Source organism: Pinus tabuliformis, chromosome J (genome assembly GCF_031772625.1).
Source record: "Pinus tabuliformis cultivar Carrire ecotype Pingquan chromosome J, CPIR1, whole genome shotgun sequence".
Classification (NCBI taxonomy): domain Eukaryota; kingdom Viridiplantae; phylum Streptophyta; class Pinopsida; order Pinales; family Pinaceae; genus Pinus; species Pinus tabuliformis.
The window spans coordinates 1,282,407,605-1,282,431,944 of NC_142295.1; the positions used below are offsets into that span (position 1 = coordinate 1,282,407,605).

Sequence of the window (24,340 nt, forward strand, 5' to 3'; positions counted from 1 at the left end):
CTAATTTTATAACCTATCATAAAATTGTATTTTTGGATCATCTAACATTCCCCCCTATGATCCAAAGATACATTACAACAGATACCAAGTTCATCCCTGAACTTAGTAAATTTTATTCGGCCAAGCGGTTTCGTGAAAATGTCGGAGATCTGATCTTCGGAAGGACAATAAACTGGCTTGAGGACATCTTTGGCAATGAAAGACCTGATATGATGATACTTGGTGTCCACATGCTTTGTCTTTGAATGAAAAACTGGGTTCTTGGCAAGTTTGATGGCTGACTGGCTGTCAATGAATAATGATGTAGCTTCTTCTTGAGAAATGCCCAAGTCTTGCAAAATTTGGTGCAACCAAACAATTTCACATGTTGCTTCCCATGCTGAAATGTACTCTACTTCTGTTGAAGAAGTGGCCACTGTATCTTGTTTCTTACAACTCCAAGATACTGCTGCTGACCCCATGTTCATTAAATAACCTGATGTTGATGCTCGATCATCAATACTCCCAGCAAAGTCAGCATCAGAATATCCACCAAGTACCAAAATTTTTAGTCTTTGTGTAAAGAAGACCAAAATCTTTTGTTCCTTGGATATATCGAAGAACTCTTTTGGCTGCATTCCACTGACTGTCTCGTGGTTCCTACATAAAACGTGAAAGAATACTGACTGCATAAGATAGATCAGGACGAGTATTTGTCAAATAAATCAAGCTGCCAATCAACTGCATGTAAGTTGTATTGTCCACCTTTTCCCCCCATTCAAATTTTGAAAGTTTCAAGTTTTGCTCCATGGGGGTAAGAACGGGCTTGCAATCCTGCATGCCAAAACGCTGAAGAACATCTGTTGCATACTTACTCTGAGAAATGAAAATATGATGTGGACATTGGAAGACTTCAACTCCAAGATAGTAGTGAAGTAATCCCAAATCTGTCATCTTAAAACCTGCATGTAACTCCTTTTTCACCTGTGCAATATGATCATCATGGTTGCCAGTAATGATCAAATCATCTACATACATAACAAGAATTACCAGATATTTTCCCTGTTGTCGCACATACAAAGTATCATCAGATTCACTTCGTTGAAAACCAACTTTCTTAAGGTATTCATCCATCTTTGCATACCAAGCTCGGGGAGCTTGTTTTAATCCATATAAAGCCTTAATCAATTTGCAGACTTTATGTTCTTGTCCTTCAACTTCAAAACCTGGTGGTTGGGTCATATACACTTCCTCCTGTAAATCCCCATTGAGAAAAGCACTTTTCACATCCATTTGATGAACTTTCCATCCTTTTTGAGCGGCCAATGCAAGTGTTAATCGGATGGTGTTCCATTTAGCTGTAGGATCAAAAGTTTCCTCATAATCAATGCCTTCCTGCTGCGTAAAACCTTTTGCGACAAGTCGAGCTTTATACTTTTCAAGTTCTCCCTTTTGATTATACTTAATTCTGTAAACCCATTTGCATCCTATGGGTTTAACATTTGCTGGACAATCAACAAGTTTCCAAGTGTTGTTATCAATTACTGCTTGATATTCTTCAACCATAGCCTGTTGCCATTCTTTATGTTTTACTGCTTCTTTGTATGTGGAAGGTTCAGTAAAATCCTTTGCTATCAAGGCAAAATTGCCTTCATTTCTATGTGCCCTTCGAGTGCCTGTTTTATTCTGCTCATCAGGCTTTACATCTTTCAAAAGTTGAACTGCCCATTTTGGTAGTTGGTGCTCACTTGTTTGTGCTTTTGTAAAGTCTCCATCATTGTAAAGAGGATTAATATAAACTGATGTTTGTCGTTCAAGTGAAGAATGTGGAGAATCACTGTCAGAAGAACTGCTTCTGCTTGGAGATGCGAATGAACTTCTAGAAGACCCAGATGATGTTGTTGATGTAGATGGACTGGATGACTCATCTTCAGAGGAAGGAAAATCAAGTTCATACCAATTTGGTGAAGTTGGTTGACTTTGCATTTTTCCATTTCTTTTACTTCCCTTAGTTTCTAACTTGTGAAGAAGATTTTCAATTTCTTCAGCACTCTTACTCTCTGTTTCATCAAAAATGACATCCCTGCTCACAATGAATTTTCCATTGGTCAAAAGACGATACCCTTTCTTCTCATCAGAATAGCCAATCAATGTGCATTTTAAACTTCTTGAGTGAAGCTTAGTTCGTTTTTCTTTCGGAACTAAGGCATAACACACTGACCCAAAAACTCTAAGATGTTTAACTCGAGGTTTGAAACCAAACCAAGCTTCATAAGGTGTGATTTCGTCTAAAGAAGTAGTTGGAGATCTGTTTCTTAAGTAGACAACTGTATGGGTTACTTCTACCCAATATGTTGGACTTAACCTTTTGAAAGTTAACATGGATCTCGCCATGCCTAACAAAGTGCGATTCATTCTTTCTACTACTCCATTTTGCTGTGGAGTGTAAACATTAGTAAGATGTCGTCTGATGCCATTTTCACTGCAATAAGTTTTGAATTCATTTGAAGTGAATTCTCCCCCATTATTTGTCCTGAGAGTACCTATCTTTTCTTTGACTTCATTTTCAACAAGTTGGCGAAAAATTTTAAACTTATTAAATGCTTCTGACTTGTTCTTCAAAAAGTAAACCCAAGTCATTCTACTGAAATCATCAATGAATAGTAAGAAATATTTACAACCACCAAATGAAGTTTGTAGTGGACCACAAACATCACTATGAACTAGTTGTAGCCGCCTGTTTGCACGCCATGAACTTGTTGGAAAACTTTCTCGATTTTGTTTGCCATAAATGCAAGCTTCACATTTTGCATTTTCCCTTTTGAAAGTGGGAAGTCCTTTAACCATTCCTTGTTTTTGCAATTGAGAAAGACTCTCAAAATTCAAATGTCCATATCTTACATGCCATAGTCTTATAGGTGAAATACCTGTAGTCACTGCCCCTGCAAAATCAGAATACCTTGGAATAACTATCCCTTTCATCTGTAACAGTTTTCCATCTTCATAACCTGTCATGACTATTTTCAAGTTCTGTTTCCCTGAATTAATCTTCACTAAACCATCTTCCATAATCACCTGATGTCCCGCTTGTCGAATCGTGACTAAAGAGAGCAAATTTTTCTTAAAACTCGGTACATACCATACATTGGAAATCATTTTTTCTCCAATGCCAGGGAGAAAAACTTTTACTACTCCTTTTCCATAAGGAGTATGTTTTGTATCATTAGCAAGAAAAATGGAATTAAGTTGGCATTCTTGAAAATTCCAGACAAAATCACGTCGACAAGTCATGTGCTGAGTTGCCCCGGAATCCAAGATCCAGGCATCTTCATAGTCACTTCTAAGATGGGATGAAAGTTGTGATGCTGGTGAGGAAGTAAAAACATATTCCGAGTTATCCTCATCTTGATCATTTGCAAATTGCGCTGAATGCTGCTGAAACTTGGGAATTTTATTAAGTGATGTTCGACAATCTTCAGCATAATTGCCAACTTTGTTACATCTTTGACACACAATTTGACTTAAGTCTCTTCCTCTTCCTGAAGATTGTCCTCTGCCTCTGCTTTGACTTCTATTTTGAGATTGTCCTCTACCTTGATTATTATATCCTTGTCCTTGAAAATTGCCTCTTCCTTGGTTGTTTCCTCTACCTTGAAAATTATTTCTTCCTCCTCTGTTAAAATTGTTTCCTCTGCTTTGGCTTCGACCTCGATTATGTGCTGCTTGATTCTGATTCCATCTGCCTCTTCCTCGAGAACTATCTGCTGATGACTTACTAGTGCTGGCCTCTGTGAGAAAAACATCTTCACCAACTTTCTTCTTCTTCCCAAAAGTTTTATCATGTTGAGTTAACATTTCACAGAGTTCATCAAACTTTAGTTTCTCTAATTTCCCAGTTACTTGTAGAGTCTCCAAAAAATGCGTATAGGAAGAAGGACGTCCAGCGATTACAATTGTGACCATAAAGCTATCATCAATTGCGGGAAAACCAGCATTAATAATTTCTTGCTTAATATTTTTAAGTCTTGAGATATACTCAAGAACATCACCGCCTTCAGTTAATTTTTGTTGCAACAATTTTAATTGTAGATCAACTTTCTTTGATTCAGGCTATGTATCAAAGAGGTCTTTAAAAGTTTTCAAGGCAGACCATGCATCTATAGCATTTTCTATATGGAGATACATTTCATCATTCACAGACAATTTAATAAGAGCTAAGGCTTTAGCATTCTTGATTTCCCATTTTGCTAGTGCAGCTGCATCTGTGGGTTTATTCGGCTTAACATCTCCATCACATATTCCCTGCCATAATTCATTGTAAATGAGTGTGCTTTCGATGAGACGATGCCATGTTTTATAAGATTTGGTGCCTTCAAGTTTGTCGGAATCAGAAAACAAATTAATCAACTTAGACATTGTAGCGTTGAAGCGTCGCACCAAGAATCAGAACAGAAATGACAAGATAGTCAACACAACACACCACGCAAAAAACATGATCTATCGGGGCTTGGCCTTGACCCTCGAATAGTCGTCAAAACAGGAGAAAATTGACTGAGCTTTGCACTTGGCTCTAGTCAATTTCTCAAATTTTTACAAGGCAACTTTCAAAATTTGACTTTTACAATGGTGCTTTTGCACAATCTGGTAAAAAAATGTTACCCCCCCTCAAAGTAAAATTACTTTGAGTTACAATACCACACTATCTCTCGAAAACAAATTACAAAAAAAATATCTCCTTATTACTCCAAAAATTACAAATGACCTTAGTCCTCCACAAATATTACAAATCCTTATTACTCCAAAAAAAACATTACATAAAAAATATATATCTTATCTCTCCAAATTACAAAATTTAAAAAAAAAATATTCCTTATTTCTCCAGCAAAGACTTTTCACTTTTCAGATTCACCTTTAAGCTTACTTAAAAACAAACACTGTCAAATGTTGGATTTTTTTACTTGTCCTTCAGGCTAGATCTTGACTAGCTGATGCTGGCTAGCGGGCTCTCACGCTGGCTGGCTGCTGTGCTGGCTGGCTCTCACGTTGTCAGAATCAGTAAATTATGATGGATTATGCTATTTCAAAGAAGAATGAAACAGAGAGTTAGACGGTTGGGCACACAGCTTTTACAAGAAAGAGGGACATCTTCGTGCAATCTTGGCCTACGACAAGCTTGATGTGCTGTTCTCGAAAGACGGCTCACAACAACTTGTTGATGAACATTTAGGAATAATGTTTGACAGCTTTGACCTGCAAGTATCACTATCATTTGAGCACGTGCTTAAGCTTGTTCACTTTGAAACTAATTCAGCAGCAGGTTACGGTTACGGTTACCAGATTTGAAATGAAATCAACCCACAAAACTTCCGGATTTCACCACAGCTTCACAAGATCGAGTCATAGAATTTGGGAGTCAAGCCACCGATCCACGAGTTCGAGTTACAGAGTTCTGAATCTTGGTCTTAGACCCGTGAGATCAAACCACAGCTCCGTTTCTTCCAGCCCAGAGACCCTAATTTTTCCCATAATTTTGTGAGGTTGCCACAGATAGATCCGATCTCCAGTGATATTCTTCGTTAGAACCTTGGACAGGATCATTGACTCATTCACTAGTCAAAGTGTTCATACGACAAGTTTCGAGAGTTGCCTGATTGTTTTCAGCGAGAGTTCGAATCTCTTAGGGGGCATTCTTTTTAAGCTCAGTCATTTGAATCAAATCCTGTAGCACGGAACAGGATGGGGATATCGTAGCATTTGCAGGGCGCAGCTAACACAGATAATCATGGAACATGCAGTAAAAGAAATCTAATAATAATACACAAATTGATTTGCAGATTAAAATTCTAAAATCAATAAGATTTTTTTTTTGTTGAACACAAAACTGGACAATTTCATACCAGTCATTTTCTGATCAATTCAATGGAGTTGAGTTTTCCACAATCTGATAGAGCTGGAATCTCCTCCTCAAATCAACTACAGCATTACTGGAGCTCTGATACCACAATAATGGCAGAAGTGTCCTCAGACATGTAATTTTATTAATTAGAAAAAAAAAAATTACATAATTGATTTTGCAAGAGTTTACACCCGAACAACACAAACACTCTTGCAATGAGCTATATATAAGCTCCATGTCCTAACTACCTCTAATTATGGATCACTTATTAAATAACAAGTGTCCATTTACAATAAATGCTATTCAAACCAACTAGCTAACTAATCTCCTAAAATAGAGCCTAAGATACGACACATTTGGAGAGTCATATCTAGTTACAACAATATGCTAATTCTAAAAGTCTCCATTAAATAATTAAACATTATAGAATAATAACTATTAATTTAATATCTTAAATTAATAATTATTTTATTCTAATTTTATAACCTATGATAAAATTGTATTTTTGGATCATCTAACAAAAAAAACCATTTAAAAAGATTAATAATTGTTGAATTATTGAATAAGTCTTTTGTGATCCATAAGCAAGTGTGGTTCATTAGGACAAGATGAAGAAACAGATCATGGAATTGAGTTAAATAGAGAGACTAACCATTCTAACAACTAGAAAGAAACAACTATATTTAACCAACAGAAATGGTTCCATTTGACTGGACCAGAAAGGGCTATATTTAAATGAACAAAGAATTAGAGTAAATAATTATTAATTGATAAATTAATTAGTTGATTAGTTAAATCATTAATAAGATATATAAAATTATTAATATATTAAGGTAACTAACTAATTATATATGTATTACACTATGTTTATTATAAGTACCGAGTTTTATTAAATAAGAACTAATAGACCAAACATAAATATTATAGTTCATTTTATTATATATTTATGAATTAATTTATTTATAAAACTTAAATAAATGTATTTATAATTAAAATAAATAAATTATGAATAAATAAAAACTAGGATACTAAAAATACTATAATTTTTATATAAGTATGTATATTATTTAACCCTTTTTTATATAATGAACTAAACAAATATGCTAATAAATACCCAAATACCTTCTTTACTATGTCTTTATCAAAATTTATTATAATTACTATGTCTTCTCTTTTTATCTATTAAATTTTAAACTTAAATTAATGCTACGACAAGATTTAATATTATTATTATTATTACATTATTATCATTATATATATAGTATTAAGAATAACGAAAAAGGAAAAAAGACCATTAAAATAGAAAAGAAAACAATGAGGAAACCAAAATAATTCAAGAGACGAGGAGATGAAATCAAAACCAAAAAGAAAGAAAAACAGGGGGTCTTCAAAAGAAAGGGCAGGAATCCAATAACTGTTGACTTTCCATCCATAATCTTTGTTGAGATTACTCGGCCTCCTTTCAATTTCAATGGCCTCCCTAAACTTCTAGTGATGAAAAGGAGCAATCCTAGCAATGACCCAAGCCTCCTCAATGAAAATATGATGCTTGGTCTTTTTTGCGTGTTTTTCCACGATTGAAGACCGGGTTCTCATATGTTTGATATCTGTTGAATGTTTATGAATCCTTTGATTGATAGAGCACCCAATTTCACCAATGTAAGGGGTCCCACAAGAACAAGGAATAACATAAACACCTTTCATATCCTTGGGGTCAATAGGGTCTTTTATAGACCTTAAGGAGCTCTAAATGGTGTTAAGGGGTCTAAAGGTTGATGGAACATTGTGCTTCCTTAGGATCCTTGCAATCTTGTCAATGGTCCCATGGATGAAAGGGAGATGCACCCCTGAGACACGATCTATAGGGTCCTTCTTAACCTTGGGACCTCTACTTGCTTTTAGGAAATCTTTAAGGCCTTGGTGCCTACTATATTCATTATTAACAAAACCATTAAGGAGATGGGCTTTCTCATTATAAAGGTGGTTTTCAGCAGAGATTCTCAATGCACAAGTAGCTAGCGTGTTGAGGACACCCAAATTATGAACTGGGAAATGATGAGACTTGGCATGAAGATACTATAAATAAATTCTATCAAGAGAGAATTTTTATTCCATTAATATGTTCTTTAACAATATTTGTAATTCATTCATTTTTTAATATGGAATTTAGATATAACATTTTAAATATTAATAACAATAATTATATATATAACCTTTAAAAAAATATTTATAATAAAATTAAGAATTTTGAGGATATATGTTTTCTATTTCCAAATATGATTAAGACATGTATTAACATTTTAATGAATGATGTGAATCATAAATAAAATATTTCAATCTCGATTATGTATATACTATATAAAACAAAAGATATATATATATATATATATATATATATATATATGTGGAAGATTTGTAATTCATTATTTTTTAATATAGAGTTGACATATATATATATATATATATATATATGTGTGTGTGTGTGTGTGTGTGTGTGTGTGTGTGTGTGGGGAAAACAAATAAGCATGTAACATTTAAAAAGTATTTATAACAAAAATAATATTATATATGTATATACTATACAATACAAAACAAAATAAACATATATATTTTACTAGGTAAACAAATTATATATATATATATATATATATATAAGAGGAAGAGTTCTTATTTCATTAATAGTTTTTTTTTTTTTAAATCCATTGACTCTTTACTCATTTGACATGTAACATATATATATATATATATATATATATATATAGAGAGAGAGAGAGAGAGAGAGAGAGATCATTTTCTATTAAATAGGATTTTTTTTGTCTATAATTCATTAATTTTTCATTCATATGACATGTATATGCTTTCTTTCTTTTTTAAATACGATTGGACATGTATTACCATTTTAATATGTAGAATGTGAATCATAAATAAAATATTTCAATGTTAACTATGCATATATTATATAAAACAAAAATGTGTGTGTGTGTGTGTGTGTGTGTGTGTGTGAGAGAGAGAGAGAGAGAGAGAGATAATATAGATTTTATATATAAAGGAATAGAATTATTCTTCTATTAATAGTTTTCTAGGGAGATTTGTAATTAATTCATTTTTAATATGAAGTTTCCATATAACATTTTAAATATTAATAACAAAAATAATATATATAGAGAGATATGTAAAATTTTTAAAAATATTTTTCTTAATAAGAGGAATGTTTTTCTTAATAAGTGTGCCAAGCATAACACTAGTTTTTCTCTCCCATTGCTATAGTTTATAAATAGTTTTCTTGCCTCACATCATTCTTAACTATACTTCTTCTATAGTGTTTTTCTTTGAACGGTGATGGTATGAGGAGATCGAAAGTGGTGGGGAGGAGAAATCTTTATCTACCCGCTCCTTTTCCTTTGTCATGCTCTACATCAGATGTCGGGGTTGCAAGTTCTCATCTTCTAGCAAGTTGGGATGTTCTCTTCTTTCTAAGGACAGTGGAATTGTGTTTTTTATAATCTTAAGTCTTGGACTTTTGAAGGGGGTCAATGTTCTTCGTCTTATTTCTACACAACATTGCAATAAGTTTAGTGTTTGAACTAGTTGTGGTCCTTCCTGCTTTGGCACTTCAAGGGACTGACTCTCTAGGTATCTCCTTTAATTGTCTTGTTCTCGTTTGTGTAGTATAGTATCCGAGAATTTTCTCAATATGGTTTTTAGGGAATTTCCATCTCTCATTAGGTAATAGAGCAATTGGTGATTTTAATATGTAATTTTTTAGACTTTGGTCCCTTCTGGTCTCGTAATGTGTTTTATGGTCCACATTGGTTTCTAATGTTTGGTTCTGGTCCACAAAAGCATTGGTAAGAAGTGTGTCTTTCCACTCGCTCCATATTTACTATCTATGGACTTTAGTTGTGATGTGTTGATGATAATATGTCACTGATTTTCTCTCGATCTAAAAACCTCAGTTTCTACTATCATCGTCTTTGTTGGTTTAAAATTGGTTGTTGTTCTCTCATCGAAGTAGTTGGTGATTTTTAAATACCTCATTTGAAAGCACCTTTCCAACTTGTGAAAATAGACCGTATTGTCATGTTCGTCATTATAGTGGTCAAGTTCATGTGGTTTCTTTGCTCCCTTTTGTCACAATGCCTCCTCGACAAAGAATGGAAAGTCGATGAGGGGGCGCAATTAGTTCAATTTCTCATCGACAATTATTTGAATGGTATTCAGTAGCATCTTATTTCGACTCAGTCCTGTAAGAACTATGAATAATTTAAACAACTATTCCCTATGAACAGAATATGAAATAACAGAATATTGCAGCCATTGCAAAGACAGTAAAGACTTCTAAAATTAAACATTATGATCCTGTGATAAAAATTACTGAATTTTATAAATTTAACTAACATAACCAATGAGAGTACTTACCTATAATCATATGGTCTATGATGCCTCAAACTACTCCTGCTTCGGTTACCAAAAGATCGAAACCACCCAGCAAAATTGAGCAGAACCTCGCTATTCAGCCCAGTAAACTTCTCAGTTGAAGCAGACTGTTCCCCCGTTCCTAGAAACCTCAGAACAAGCAAGGCCTAACTATTCCTGATGATAAACAAACTCTCTGCGTATAAAATTTCCTCCTCTCTTTTTCTCCCTTGCCTCCAACTGTCCCTTCCTTCTTATAAGTTTTCATTTACCGACATCCTCCATCACTGTGTCCAAAGTATGATACGTGTTGATTTTTTTACAAACAAAATCTAATTTTATTTTATTTGAATATCTTAATTTGAAATAATGTTTATTTATTTATTTTAATGATTTAATTTTAATTTATTTACTTTATAATTTTTTTAATTTAATTAATTTTATTTAATTTCATAATTTTAATTTACTATAAGTGGGTCATTATAGGTCCATCGAAGGTACAAAAGGAAATCTGACATCTTGAGTTGAGAGAGTTTGGTGATAAGCTTTACTTATCAGATTCCAAAGTGGGGGTCGCATATCTCAAAAGGATTCCTAATCTAGGGAAATTTAGGCAGAGAAGATTGCATTTCTTACACTCTCTTGCAATCCACCAACAAATGGACACACTCTTTAACTTGGTCCTACATGATAAGCACATGGATAGCTGCAAAAAATTTGCAAGTCAAGAAGATATGAAGAGAATGCTCAGGAAAGTTCCTTTTTTCCTTGATGATATGGTTTAATGTCTACGAAGGGTGGAGAAATATGTCATTTTAGACTCGGAATCTGAGGAACTCACTAGGCCTCATGTTTTAATCAATACACAAATGACTACTACTTCTCATCCATTTTCTGCATCTCCTCTTTCGCCAACGATCATATAAGACATAAGTGGATTTCTAGTGCCTGGTTTTGTCAACTTAATTAATATGTCTTTCTAGAAAATGTTGTTACAGTTTTGTTGAAGGTCTAAACTAGTATATCTCTCTTCTTATTGAATGCAATAGATGGTTGCAATGTGGTTGATATTGTACTATGTTGTACTTTATTCTGTCACAAATGATGGGTAGTGATCTTTTGATATCTCCAATGGCATACATATAGCTTTCTTTACAGGAACCGCTCTTCTGTTGGAATGATCTTGTAATTTTGTTATATAGTGTCCTTGCTCTGATCTCGTGTCATGGTCTCTTCATGGCACTGGAGTTTCCCTAGTCCTTCATTATCATTTATTAGTTATAGGGTTTTTAACTCTACTCATAGAGTATGGATGTAACTGATGTTAATATTAAGACTCTAGTTTTGATAACCAATATCTCTGCTTCTCTTACTATCCATATAAAAATATTTATATATTAATAAAAACCTTTTTATACAGGCTTACCAAAAAAACTTATTAAATACTTAATATTTCGCAAAACAATATTTATTTAAACCATTTTTCTCTCTCAATTCACACACAAATGCTTTAAATCACCCACTAATGCTTCACTTCTTGAGAAAACCAAAATCTTCCCCATTATCCAAAGCATTAAATAATTCATGGTTGGGAAAATATAAATGTATACACAGAATCTAAATCAAGGACTACAAATTTTATTTAAAATGTAGCTGATGGCAAAGTTTTTTTCCTAATATAGTTCAGTGCACTTCCGATTCCCAATAGTGATTTTTATAAATAAGTGAATACAGTGCAACTAACTCTGATGCAGAGAATGACTGTTGTATTCAAATACCTAAATGTCTTCATAGAACTAATATCCAAACCCAATGTGCACATGCATATCCTGAACAATATAGTTTGAGTCGTAGGTGGGCATAAATCCCCTTTCTAGTTCCCCGTTCAACGTCGATTTCACGCAACTCCGTAGATGTTATCAGGAAAACTAGTGTCCATTCAGAGTTGCTAGTCCGACTAAGACGGGTATCTATCTTAGAAACAAACAAATTAAAGTTACTTGTGTTTTCCTTTATGAGAGACAGATGAGAGAGAATCTGAGAATACCATCCTCAGTCTTTCACTTGGCTCCTTGCTTCTTTCCTCCCTCCTTTGACAGAGCTTCGCCACTCCTTCCTTACTTGTCCCACTTCAAAGAACACCTGTAGAGTCAAAGAAGCATAATACCATCAAAGCATAAAGATCTATAACCATAAACAATATAAGATCAAATGTATATTAACCATACAAATGCATATATCAATACAAGATTCAGATTTATACAAGAATATGGAGGAAAACTCAAATAGATTTATTGATAGAAGTAGTAGAAGAGAATATTACAACCCATTGGTTTGACCCAGCGCCATCCTCCCAGCATAAAAGCCCTCTTCACCTCATGAAAAGCTTAGATCACCCAACAATACAGTGTTGCATAGAGAAGCCAACATCACTTCCTTACAAAATACAAAATTCCAACCTTTGGATCTCTAGGATGAGGGATCCATATATAGATGTTTGTAGGTGGGTGAGTCAAATTCTAGGATTTTGATTAGTGTCCTCTCTAATAGTTCTTGGTTCCACTTGGAGATTCATGATCTCTTACTCATCCCTAGGCGAATTCAGAAAGGCAAGTGTCAAATGGGCAGTTTCTAGAATATTCTCTGGGTTTCCACCTAGCCAACTGCCTCTGCCATTTGTCTGCTCTCGCTCATTGCACCCTATAGAAGGGCTTTTCAGTATGCATCGCACTTTTTTCATGTGGCAAGTGAGATGCATCGCACATTTAGCACTGAGCAGTCTGTATGGTCCAGTTTTGACCAGTTCTGAGTAGTTTTTCAGGGAGAACTTTGGGGAGATGATGTAATCAGCTGACCTTGCTCCTTTAGGGTATGAAGCAACACTTTTAGGGACTTAGAACCCCTTGGTTTATTGACATATGTGATTGGGGTTGCAGTGCCCAAATATGTCTATAACAGTTGCCCCCTAAAGCATGAGGTCGTAAATCTTCAGATGTCAGGTGAACTGCTTTACCATGAGGATCCGAGGTTTTTCGAACTAGAAGGTGACCTGTAATAAGATACAATACAGTACATTATCTTCATAATATTTTCATGATCTAGCTGAGGCGGGCATTCCCATGCTCAGCTTTACAAATTCGTTCTCATGTACATAGGACAGACAACCGTCTTTGTGGCAGACTGATGATTCTGGTAGAGCCATCATCCTTTGGCTTGGATGATTATCTATGCAACAATGATGTACATTTGATGTTTTTATTTTCCTGAATATATCGTAGCCCGGATGGATGAAACTAGATCTGGGGTCTTCAAAAATCATTCAATCTTCACTCGAAGTACAAGCCGATCCATGTGAAAATATGTTCTAGCGTCGAACATGGAAAGACATCACCTCATTACCAGCCAATGATGTATACTGTTAACAGGCATGAGAGGAATCACCGATAATGATAATGACCCTCAAGGTATTGCAGTAGAATTCACGTGGTGTGAATACATGAGTTGATGTCGAACACCACGCAAAAGCTTTCGGTCGAAGGCCATTAATGTAAACCTGTCTCCGAAAGTGAGAAACTTGCCATTGAGGCATGCAAGCTTCAAAGTACTGAAAGGGTTGTTCCTAGGTCAATTTCTTGGATAATGGGCTGATGTCGACAAGAAGTGACCCGTCGTAGGAGGGCATTAATGAATCCCACATCTACGACACAGAACAGAGCAAATGATTTTGTGGAGGTGAAAACGATCTGATGATACAAGGTTCAGGGTGGCGGTCATGAATGAATGAAGTGTAAAGGTATTGTATTGGATGAGACACAAGCTCGGTCGGTGAATTCTTTGAGCGACTTATCTTGAACATATCGACGACACTGAAATGGATTGGTAGCGTTAACCCCAAAAAATGGATGGTACGGTGGACCAATGGTAATATGACCGGTGAACGGAATAACACAACCTGACTCAATCATGGTGATGGAGAGAAAGTGTCATGTTCAAGAGCGACCTGGTACCAATAAAGTTTCTTCAATTTTTCTTCCCAATTTTTCCCCAATCATTTCTAACCAATACCTCTTTATTTTTGTCAAGTTTGAGGAGGATGACATATACTTGTTCTATAATTTTCCCTTCGGGCAAACCCGTCGCTATCTTTTAACAAGCCTAGTGACAGTGAAACTCGCTCTTGTCTACATGGACAAGTTTGTCGCTATTGTTTTAACGAGTTTAACAACCAAGATAAGTCGGTTCTTTTCATTTTTAGAGAGTCTGAAAAAGGACAGAAAGGAAACTCCTATATTCCTTTTTTGTAATGTAATCCCTTAAGTCCGAAAAAGTGTAAAATAATACGAAAGGGATGAATTTTTTGATAGTTTTAACGAGCCGAACAAGAAAAACACTCGATATTTTTGTGTAATGATCCCTCAGGTTCAAAAATATTAAAATCTAGAGGAGGGATAGAACTTTTGATCGCTTTAACGAGCTAGAGAGGCCAATTGCTCGGCAATCTTTTCATATTTTACAAGTCAGATAAAAAGAGCTTAAAGGAGACTCGTTTTTTGAGGAACGAGTGATGTTTTCAGATAGCAGCTAGTTCCACGTAAGGTTTGGAACTTTTTCAATCACGGCAGTGTAAAGAAGGTGGCTAATAGGATCACTCGTCGCAGTTGTTCCTCAAAAGGGGTAAACAATCAAATGGAGGCGTATGATCGGCTAAAAAAGAGTGGAGGTGATGGTAAGAGCACGACCAAGGCTCAAAAGCTAATAATAATGCGATCGCAATGGTTATTTACCAGAGATGGGTTCATTTTTTAATGAGCTTAAACTCTGGTGGAACATATGCTCATTGCTAGGTTTATTTTTTAACAAGCTTGAAATTCGCGTAAAACTGCTTGTGCTAGTCGTGTAATAACTATGTCTCATCGATAGGTTCATTTTTTAGGGAGCTTGCCCCATTCGAAACTTTGCTCTGGAGCCTTTTGTATGCAAGCTAGGAACAGCCAACTACTATCCTAAGGGTTAAAGAACTACTAAGGTTAGGTAGGATAGCTTCTAGGTGGGAAACATCTCCTTTACTTTTCCGTTTCCGTTGGTCCCAGCAAAAGTGAATGGTTGATTAGACCAATCACCTAACTCAAGCAGTGAAGTTAGTAAAAAATATGGGGTTAGAGTTACGCTGATCGCTATTCACTTACATGCAAAAGGTTTGCATGACCCCAGGTATAACAAAGTAGAGTTTCCAGGTTACCATTCAATTTGCAGACAAAACACTTCCATGGCTTTGTTGGGAAAGGCATACCTTCTCACGGAGGAATCTTATTCCAGTCTAATCCCATTTTTCCTAAATGGACGGGTGTATCAGACTAGTCATATTCTTATGCAAAAACCTACCTTATAACTGGGGTTTTCCTGCCGAAGCAGACTAGGGTGCATGCCTCCTGGGTTTCAATCACAATCACCAAATCACTTGCCCTCACCAGATGGATGGACTGGAGATTGATGAGACATTCCTTGCGCAAAAAGACTAGTTAGGGATGGCACTTGACTATTAGCTATGTGTGAACTGAGGAATGAAAGCTGGTCTACGAGCTGGACCACTCTGCCTTCATGCGGAAAACACATCACTCGAAAGAGTGAGGAAACAATAGCTCCCATGCTATAAATGTAGTCATGCCCAAGGAGTAGATTGTAATCTAAAGGTCCTTGGACTAGCATTACGTTCAGATAGACAGTTTTCCTTCTCAAAGTTATAGGCAAACCTGGAAGGATCCCTAATGGTCAACTGGTTCCTTTGTTGAAGCCTATCAGATTTCACATCTCAGGCAGAAGTAATGGCGAACCAAGCGCTTTCCAAGCAGTTGAGGAAAGGATACTCACAGAAGCCCCTTCATCTATGATAGTACCAACCATGATCATTCTGTAAGCTTATACTATGATTCGGAATGGTACATTAGATGGTAGATGGGGTCTGCCTAGTAGATTCCAATTGAAAGAAACGACTAGATTGCTTGGAGGTGGGACCGAATAAACGGCCAGATAAATTTCTGATGAACTTCCTTCCTGCGGTAAAGGAACATGTAGATTGCCCCCATGTTCATCGGAGTCTTTGTTTATGAAAAGAATTTGAACGGTGACGTTCTCATTCTCTTGGGTGACGGTATCATCTGAAGGCAGATCCTCTAAAGACAAGATTGGGTCGACTGCCGTCTCGACTTGTTGACTTTGGTCCAGGGTGGACTCATATGGTTTATCTTCAATGAAAGATGCTTCGACTGACCATAAAGGTGTGTTAGTTGGATTTTCAACTAGTGATGGACTCGACAAGAGTTTCTTGTATCCAGGAGGAAGCTGCAGTGGTGAAGCAAGACAGTTATCCAAGACTCTCTTAGCTCCATCTAGGAAGGGGCAACGGTGGATGGCATAATCGCCTTCACATAGTCTACAAGGAATTTTAGATCTTCTTTTTTGTCCAATGACTTCGTTTTCACTAGTTGACGATGTACTTTCAACATGATTACCAGAGGTTGAGGACACCGGATTGTGTAAGCGGGGAGACTAGTCCCTTAAGATCCATGGGATACAAGGACAATCTCGATGATAATGGTCCCCTTTGCAAATGACACATGGAGATTTAGGTTTGGATGGTGCAGTGTGTGGATTTTTGCTAAACGATGCTTGGTTGCCCCCTTTCGTCATTGGCTTCATCTTCTTCTTCTTCTTCTCTTTCTTCTTCTTCTTAGTTACTCGGTTTTTAATTTTACCAGCTTCACCAAGCGAAGAGGAAGGAGAGGGAGAAACAAACAAAGTAGAAGGTTGGCGGGTAACTCTAGTATCATCCAATTGCTGATTTGATTGCTCAGGAATCACGGTGCTTTGAACGACATAGGTCGAGAACAGCCATATTGGCAGGCCAATTATTGGTCCTGGAAGGGACAATGTGGCCATATGAGGTGCACCAACAGCTCCCCAAGAGAAGAAAGGACTAGGATTTCCCCCAAGGGAAAATCCTTGGTTGGTGGACTCCATTTTCTGAACCTAAGATCAACGAGGGAACAGGGATGTTATTCTGATTAAAATAAATTTTATGACACTTTGACACAACTTGCTTTTTCAATTTTTAAGAGTCGAGAAAAAGCTAAAGATGACTCTAGTTGCCTTCGATTTTTAATGAACCTGAAGTGACAAGTGCTCAGATGGACCTTTTCTTTTAAGGAGTCTGAAAAAAGAATGAAAGAGACTACTCTGGAAATCCAGACAGAGGGATTACCAAAACAATCGCAAAACTGCAGAATACTTTTTAGGTACGGCAGTCAATCTTCCCGAATGTTGTGTTTAGTGCATTGCGATTGATAGGGCGGCAGACATAGCTTCCTAAGGATAAAGGATATAGCCTATTGCGGTCTTCCAATATATACTCGACGGTACGTGGGAGCACAAGTCCGTACTGGCACTTATTGTCTCAAAGAGGAGGAATCACCCAACCTACGATGAAAGAGATAGTTACAAGGCTTTACGATGCCGTAATTCGTCTCTAGCCTAGACTTCTAAATGTTGTGCGTTAGGTTCCAAAGCGTTTTTATGTTCATTGAATTTATTTTACAGTCGATCTTTCTTAGGAAGTTTTCCTTTAAGGTTCAACGCATGATGTAGATATACAATTCCTAAATATGCAATCTAAGATGATAAACAATCGTTTACTCTTCTTTTTGCAATGAAAATCCTAGCTACTAAGGAAAGAGAAGCGAAATTCTTTAAACATAGAGTAGAGAGCACACACTAGATGCACTGTCTTAAATCAAAATCAACAAGCAGTGTAAATGCAAATGCACATGCATGTATTTGTTTTCTGCTTTCTTAATGTGTGAGTGACAAAAAGAATGCTAAGTACAAATCTGAACTATCTTTTCTCTCAAAGCGATGGTACTGAAAATTTTCTCTTCAAAAGACGAGAGGAAGATGAAGACGACACTTTGCGATTTTAAATTCAAAAAAGGAAAAGAAGACTAAGATGATACTTTGTGATTTCAAATTCAAAAAACGAAAGGAAGACTACTTTGCAATTTCAAATTCAAAAAACAAAAGGAAGGCTAAGACGACACTTTGCGATTTCGAATTTAAAAAACAAAAGGAAGGCTAAGATGACACTTTCAACTTCAATTTGAAAACTGCTTTTGACACTTGAAATACTATTAATTCAAATCAAATACAAGAGTAATAATGTAATCGACCATCAAAAGAGTAGGATTCTTTTCTTTGACTGAAAACAACACTTGCGACACTTCCAAATCAAAAGACAACAGTTCGATTAAGCTACTTTTTGTAAAGGATAACTGTAAATGGCGAAAAATACACAGAAAACATTCACAATTCTTTGTATAGTGGAGGCTAAATAATGCAAAGGAAGGGAGTTTCAACAGTGGTATACTGATTACAGACAAAAAAACTCCTGAATAAAGCTGAAGACAATGAAGAAAAAACCAAAATCTGGAGGCAGAAACAGTCTTATCTGATCATTGTACCTGTAACACAGGGAAACAGGGATGCATCTCACCTACTGCACATAGGAGTTGTGATGCATCTAGACTGTCAAAAGGAGACAGTGCAATGGTCCAAGGACGAGACTTTAACTCGGTTTTTTGTCACAGTTTGCAGCTTAGTTCAGGGATTTAGGTTGAGCTAATGATAGTCAGTAAATACAAAGCATAGGGGTTGATCTAATGAGGTTACTTGAGCTACCACCAGGGCACTTAGAATGTTTGCAAGTTGGTTGTTCAGTTTACAAACAAAACCCAGATATGGACTGAAGCAGCAATGATCTACTTTGAACTTGCATAGCAAATGCAGTTTGACGGCTCGCTGGCTTAACTTCAGGCTCCGTCTGTAGTTTATAAAGCAAACAAATATAAACAAGCAAACAAGAAAACAAGCTATTCGCTCCCCAACGGAGTCGCCATTTTGTTATCGGGAAAACTAGTGTCCATTCAGAGCTGCTAGTCCCACTAAGACGGGTAGCTATCTTAGAAACAAACAAACTAAAGTTATTTTTCTTTTCCTTTATGAGAGATAGATGAGAGAGAAACAGAGAATACCAACCTCACTCTTTCGCTTGGCTCCTTGCTTGTTTCCTCCCTCCTTTGATAGAGCTTTGCCACTCCTTCCTTACTTGTCCCGCTTCAAAGAACACCTGTAGAGTCAAAGCAGCATAATACCATCTAAGCATAGAGATCTATAACCATAAACAATATAGGATCAAATGTATATTAACCATCCAAATGCATATATCAATACAATATTCAGAGATATACAAGAATATGGAGGAAAACTCAAATAGCTTTATTGATAGAAGTAGTAGAAGAGAAGATTACAACCCATTGGTCTGATCCAGTGCCATCCTCCCAGCATGAGAGCCCTCTTAACCTCATGAAAAGCTTAGATCACCCAACAATATAGTGTTGCACAGAGAAACAAACAACACTTCCTTACAAAATACAAAATTCCAGCCTTTGGATCTCTAGGGCGAGGGATCCATATATAGATGTTTGCAAGGGGGTGAGTCAGCTTCTGGGATTTTGATTAGTGTCATCTCTGATAGTTCTTGGTTCCACTTGGAGATTCATGATCTCTTACTCATCCCTCAGCGAATTCAGAGAGGCAAGTGTCAAATGGGCAGTTTCTAGAAGATTCTCTGGGTTTCCACTTAGCCAACTGCCTCTGCCATTTGTCTGCTCTCACTCATCGCACCCTACAGAAGGGCTTTTCAGTATGCATCACACTTTTTGCATGTGGCAAGTGAAATGCATCGCACCTTTAGCATTGAGCAGTCTATATGGTCCAGTTTTGACCAGTTCTGAATAGTTTTTCAGGGAGAACTTCTGGGAGGTGATGTAATCAGTTGACCTTGCTCCTTTAGGATATGAAACAACACTTTTAGGGACTTAGAACCCCTTGGTTTATGGACATATGTGATTGGGGTTGCAGTGCCCAAATATGTCTATAACAGTGAATGACCTCATCACTGTGAAAAGATTAAGACAAGACCGTGTAATATTCTGTACAAGTTTTGTTCATGGTTAAGGTTTTTTGTTCAAGATTAGAGTCACAGCTATAAAGCTTCAGAATTTTGGATGCGTTTGAGTTTTTGATGGTATTAAATTTATATTAAAAAATTATTTAAACATTGTAACAGTCAAACAAGTTACAAAAATATTGCCAAAAAATAACCATCCTCTAAATTATAGTCTCTAGTTAAACACTGCAATGATCAGATTTCTTAAAAAAAATCACCCGCCAGAAAGTCACAATCTACGTGAAAGTCTGGCGTGAATAGACAACGCCTTTATATGCATTTCTATATGTATTTATTTTTATTTTTTCCGTGAATCGATGGTTTCGATTAGGGCAAAGGCTCGCATTCGTGTATTTATACTTGTCTATTACCTCTATCTATAGTCCTATTTAGCTTAACTCTCCATAGTTGCCAATTAGCCGCCTCTGCAATAAATCTCAATGGATAATGGATGGATGTTATGGTTATTCTGTGACAGGGGTCACCTCCGTCTTTATATTCTTTGCCTTTGATGTGTGGAGGAGGAAGACTCATCGCAGGTTTCCTCCGGGACCCCAGGGTGGCCGATTGTGGGAAACCAGTTCCAGTTGGTTAACAAACCCCACGAACCTCTCTTCCACCTCGCTGAGAAGTACGGCCCTCTCATGTGTGTCTCTCTCGAAATGAAAACTACAGTGGTAGTCTCCTCTCCGGCCATGGCAAAGCAAGTTCTCTAAACCCATGACCATGTTTTTGCGGGCCGGACGGTCATACAGTCAATTCAGTGCCTTTCTTACAACAAGTCCTCAGTAATTTGGGCCCAATATGGATCCCACTGGCGTTTGCTCAGACGCATATCCAATACAAAGCTCTTCAGCGTCAAGAGGTTGGAAGCCCTGCAACATTTGAGAAGAGATGAAGTATTCCGAACAATCAAGCAGATTCTGTTGGGAAGTACAGAGGGGAAGAGTGTAAACATCGGAGATATGATGGCCCACTTCGCTCTTAATATGTTAGGCAAGATGGCCTATGGTAAAGACATGTTCCATCCCAATTCTCCAGCTTCCCAAGAGTTCAAAGACAGTCTTTGGCAATGGGGAGTGAATGCAGGAGCTCCCAATTTGGTGGACTACTTTAGAGTTCAAAGACAGTCTTTGGCAATGGGGGGTGAATGCAGGAGCTCCCAATTTGGTGGACTACTTTCCCTTTCTTCAGTGGTTGGATCCTCAGGGTGTGAGACGTAACACAACATTCTATTTGGGAAGGGAATTTGGCATTGTTGACAAATTCATAAAGAACTGCCTCGCCACAAAAGGCAAAACGACGGGCGCGAGTGATGGTCCCGAGGATCTGTTGGATGCTCTGCGGGATATGAGAGGCGATGATTTTACTCTCAAGGACATCAGAGTCTACTTAACTGTAATCATTTCCATTCTCCGTTGTTGGTATCATACAACAAGGCTATTGACGTATTTAATGATAGGTGGTATCTTATTCTAAAGTATCGTAGTTTACTAGTGAATTCATACTGCCAAAGTAATTTATCTATGGCCAATTGCTTGATGCAGGACATATTTGGGGTGGGAAGCGACACTACTGCGAAGACCATGGAGTGAGCGATGGCATAACTCATATGCAATCCGGAGAAAATGAAACGAGCCCAGGCCGAGTTGGACCAGGTAGTTGGTCGCAATAAAAGGGTAGAAGAAAGTGATAGTGACCGTCTCCCTTATCTTTGTGCAGTGGTAAAAGAAGTTTTGAGGTTGCACCCTGTAGTTCCTCTGCTCCTTCCGCACAGAGCAGATAGTGATTGTGAGAATGAGGGATTCTTGATACCCAAACACACCCAGGTAATCGTCGACATGTGGGCAATCGGAAGGGACCCTGCCATCTGGAATGAACCATCTAAATTCGTCCCTGAGAGATTTCTCGATGATAAGATGAATAGCGTGGATTACAGGGGACAACACTTCGAGCTGATACCATTCGGAGCAGGAAGGAGAATATGCGCGGGGCTTCCGTTGGCGAGTCGGATGATTCATCTGGTATTGGCTTCTCTCATCCATTCATTCGAGTGGGCACCAGCGAAGGGCATGAGTGCTGAAGAAGTGGACATGACAGAGAAGTTTGGAATTACTATGGCAAAGGCGGTGCCACTAGAAATTATTCCCGTGCCACGCCGGCCACTGGATCTTAAAATAAGATAATTACTTTTGTATGTGGAGTTGGTTAAATATAGAGAGTCAGTTGAGTGATTGAGTGGTTGCATGTGGAGTTGGTTAAACATGTTTAGAGAGTCAGTTCAGTGAGTGGTTAAGTATTTTAGAGAGTCAGTTCAGTGAGTGGTTAAGTATTTGAGTGTTAAATCAACGTTGTTGATTGTTTGAGTATGGAGTCAATTCGAGTTAAGTGATACTGTTTGAGTGTTGACTCAAGGTGGTTGATTGTTTGAGTATTGAGTCAAGTGATAGATGACTTTAGTGTATGGTTGCATGTCAAGGCGAGTAGTTAGTTGGAAAAGGATAAATACCCTTCATGGGGTTCATTGTAAGCATCATGTTGTGTATGATCAACCGAACAGTGGCATCTCGTGAATTCATACTTTGTCTCCTCTATCTTTCCAACAAATTGGTATAGAGAGTTTACACAGTTTTATGTGTGAATTCATTCTTTGTCTCCTCTGCTTTTCCAATAAATTGGTATCAGAGCGAGGTTACACAGAGCTAGAGAGAACAGATTTGCAGTGATCCGTGTGAAAAGAAAAATCTATTTTTTCGTGGTTTGAGCGTTAACCCATCCTACAGTTCTATACGCGTTCAGGGTCAGGTGAAAACTGCAAATTACGTGAATTTTTGAAACGTTACAGGATTAACGCGCTTCTGCCTATTGTAAACTCACAGAAGATAACATAGTTTCAAAATTCGAAGTCAAACGTTCCGAAGATTTATATACGTGGGAAGTCTTTGAAGTCTTTTATTAAAAGAGTGCATACTAAAAAAACAAAGGGTTTTTTATTAAAAGATTTTATTAAGGATTTGAACCCACGTAAATTTGTTTTTAATTCGTTGGTGATTTTGTAAAGGTGTTTTGTTTTTATATATAAAGATATTTTAATGATTATTTTTATATATAAAACATAATTAAGAGAGTTTTTTGAAAAAGTTTTTTTATAAAATAAAAAATTAAGGGTTTTTATTGAAAGGGTATTTTTTTTGAAAAAGAGTTTTATAAAGGAGAAATTTAGAGTTTTTCCAAAAAAGTATTTTTGGAGGAAGATGGCTTTCTCAAATTTCTAGTCCCAGTGCTCACCATTTACAGGAAAGAGTATAATGTGTGGGCCATTAAGATGGCTACCACGTTGCAGGTGCATGATGTCTAGGATTATGTTCAATTTGGGTTTTCACAACCTAAAGATGAAGCAGAAGAACAAGCTCTCAATAATATAGAGAAAGAACAATGTGTGGGCCATTAAGATGGCTACCACGTTGCAGGTGCATGATGTCTAGGATTATGTTCAATTTGGGTTTTCACAACCTAAAGATGAAGCAGAAGAACAAGCTCTCAATAATATAGAGAAAGAACAATGGAAGAAAGACAAGAAGAAGAATGCACAAGTGATTCAGCTCATTCAGCAGGGAGTGAACCGAGCAATGTTCCAGAAGATTATGATCAAGTAAATATTATTTAAATTTGTTTTTTTTTTTAATTTAATAGTAAACCATGCAAATTGTTATATAAATTTAGAAAAGTACTTACATTTTATAAAGATACTTTTTAAAATACAAATTAATAGAGTAATAATTAATTTTTGATTTAAAATTTTAAATAAAATTAATTGAATCTCAAAAACACTTGATCATCTCAATCTTCTAACCTTCATTTAGTATAAAATTTTTTTTGAAAGAACATCGATCTAATAATTATATTCATGATAAATATGCTCAATGAACATAGACACTTACAACCCTCATATTTATAGCTGTCAAGATAATAAGACTAATAATTTAACCATA

General features: G+C 36.6%; 2 protein-coding genes across 2 annotated transcripts in view; both read left to right on the plus strand.

Moving 5' to 3' along the window:
* LOC149231931 (cytochrome P450 76T24-like) overlaps window positions 1-21,943 on the plus strand; it is a 70,483-nt gene extending 48,540 nt beyond the window's left edge. Inside the window, exons 2-4 of the mRNA XM_089381791.1 lie at window positions 21,178-21,359; window positions 21,505-21,746; window positions 21,896-21,943. Coding sequence (XP_089237917.1) covers window positions 21,178-21,359; window positions 21,505-21,746; window positions 21,896-21,943 — 472 coding nt within the window. The remainder of the gene's footprint in view (window positions 1-21,177; window positions 21,360-21,504; window positions 21,747-21,895) is intronic.
* A 33-nt stretch (window positions 21,944-21,976) lies between these two features.
* On the plus strand, window positions 21,977-22,534 carry LOC149231932 (cytochrome P450 76T24-like). The gene has a single exon (XM_089381792.1). The coding sequence runs from the start codon at window positions 21,977-21,979 to the stop codon at window positions 22,532-22,534; it is 558 nt and encodes a 185-aa protein (XP_089237918.1).
* The last annotated feature ends 1,806 nt before the right edge of the window (window positions 22,535-24,340 follow it).

What these genes read in the sequence shown, in the direction of transcription:
- LOC149231932 (XM_089381792.1), top strand. Translation starts at nt 21,977, where the DNA reads ATGAAACGAGCCCAGGCCGAGTTGGACCAGGTAGTTGGTCGCAATAAA.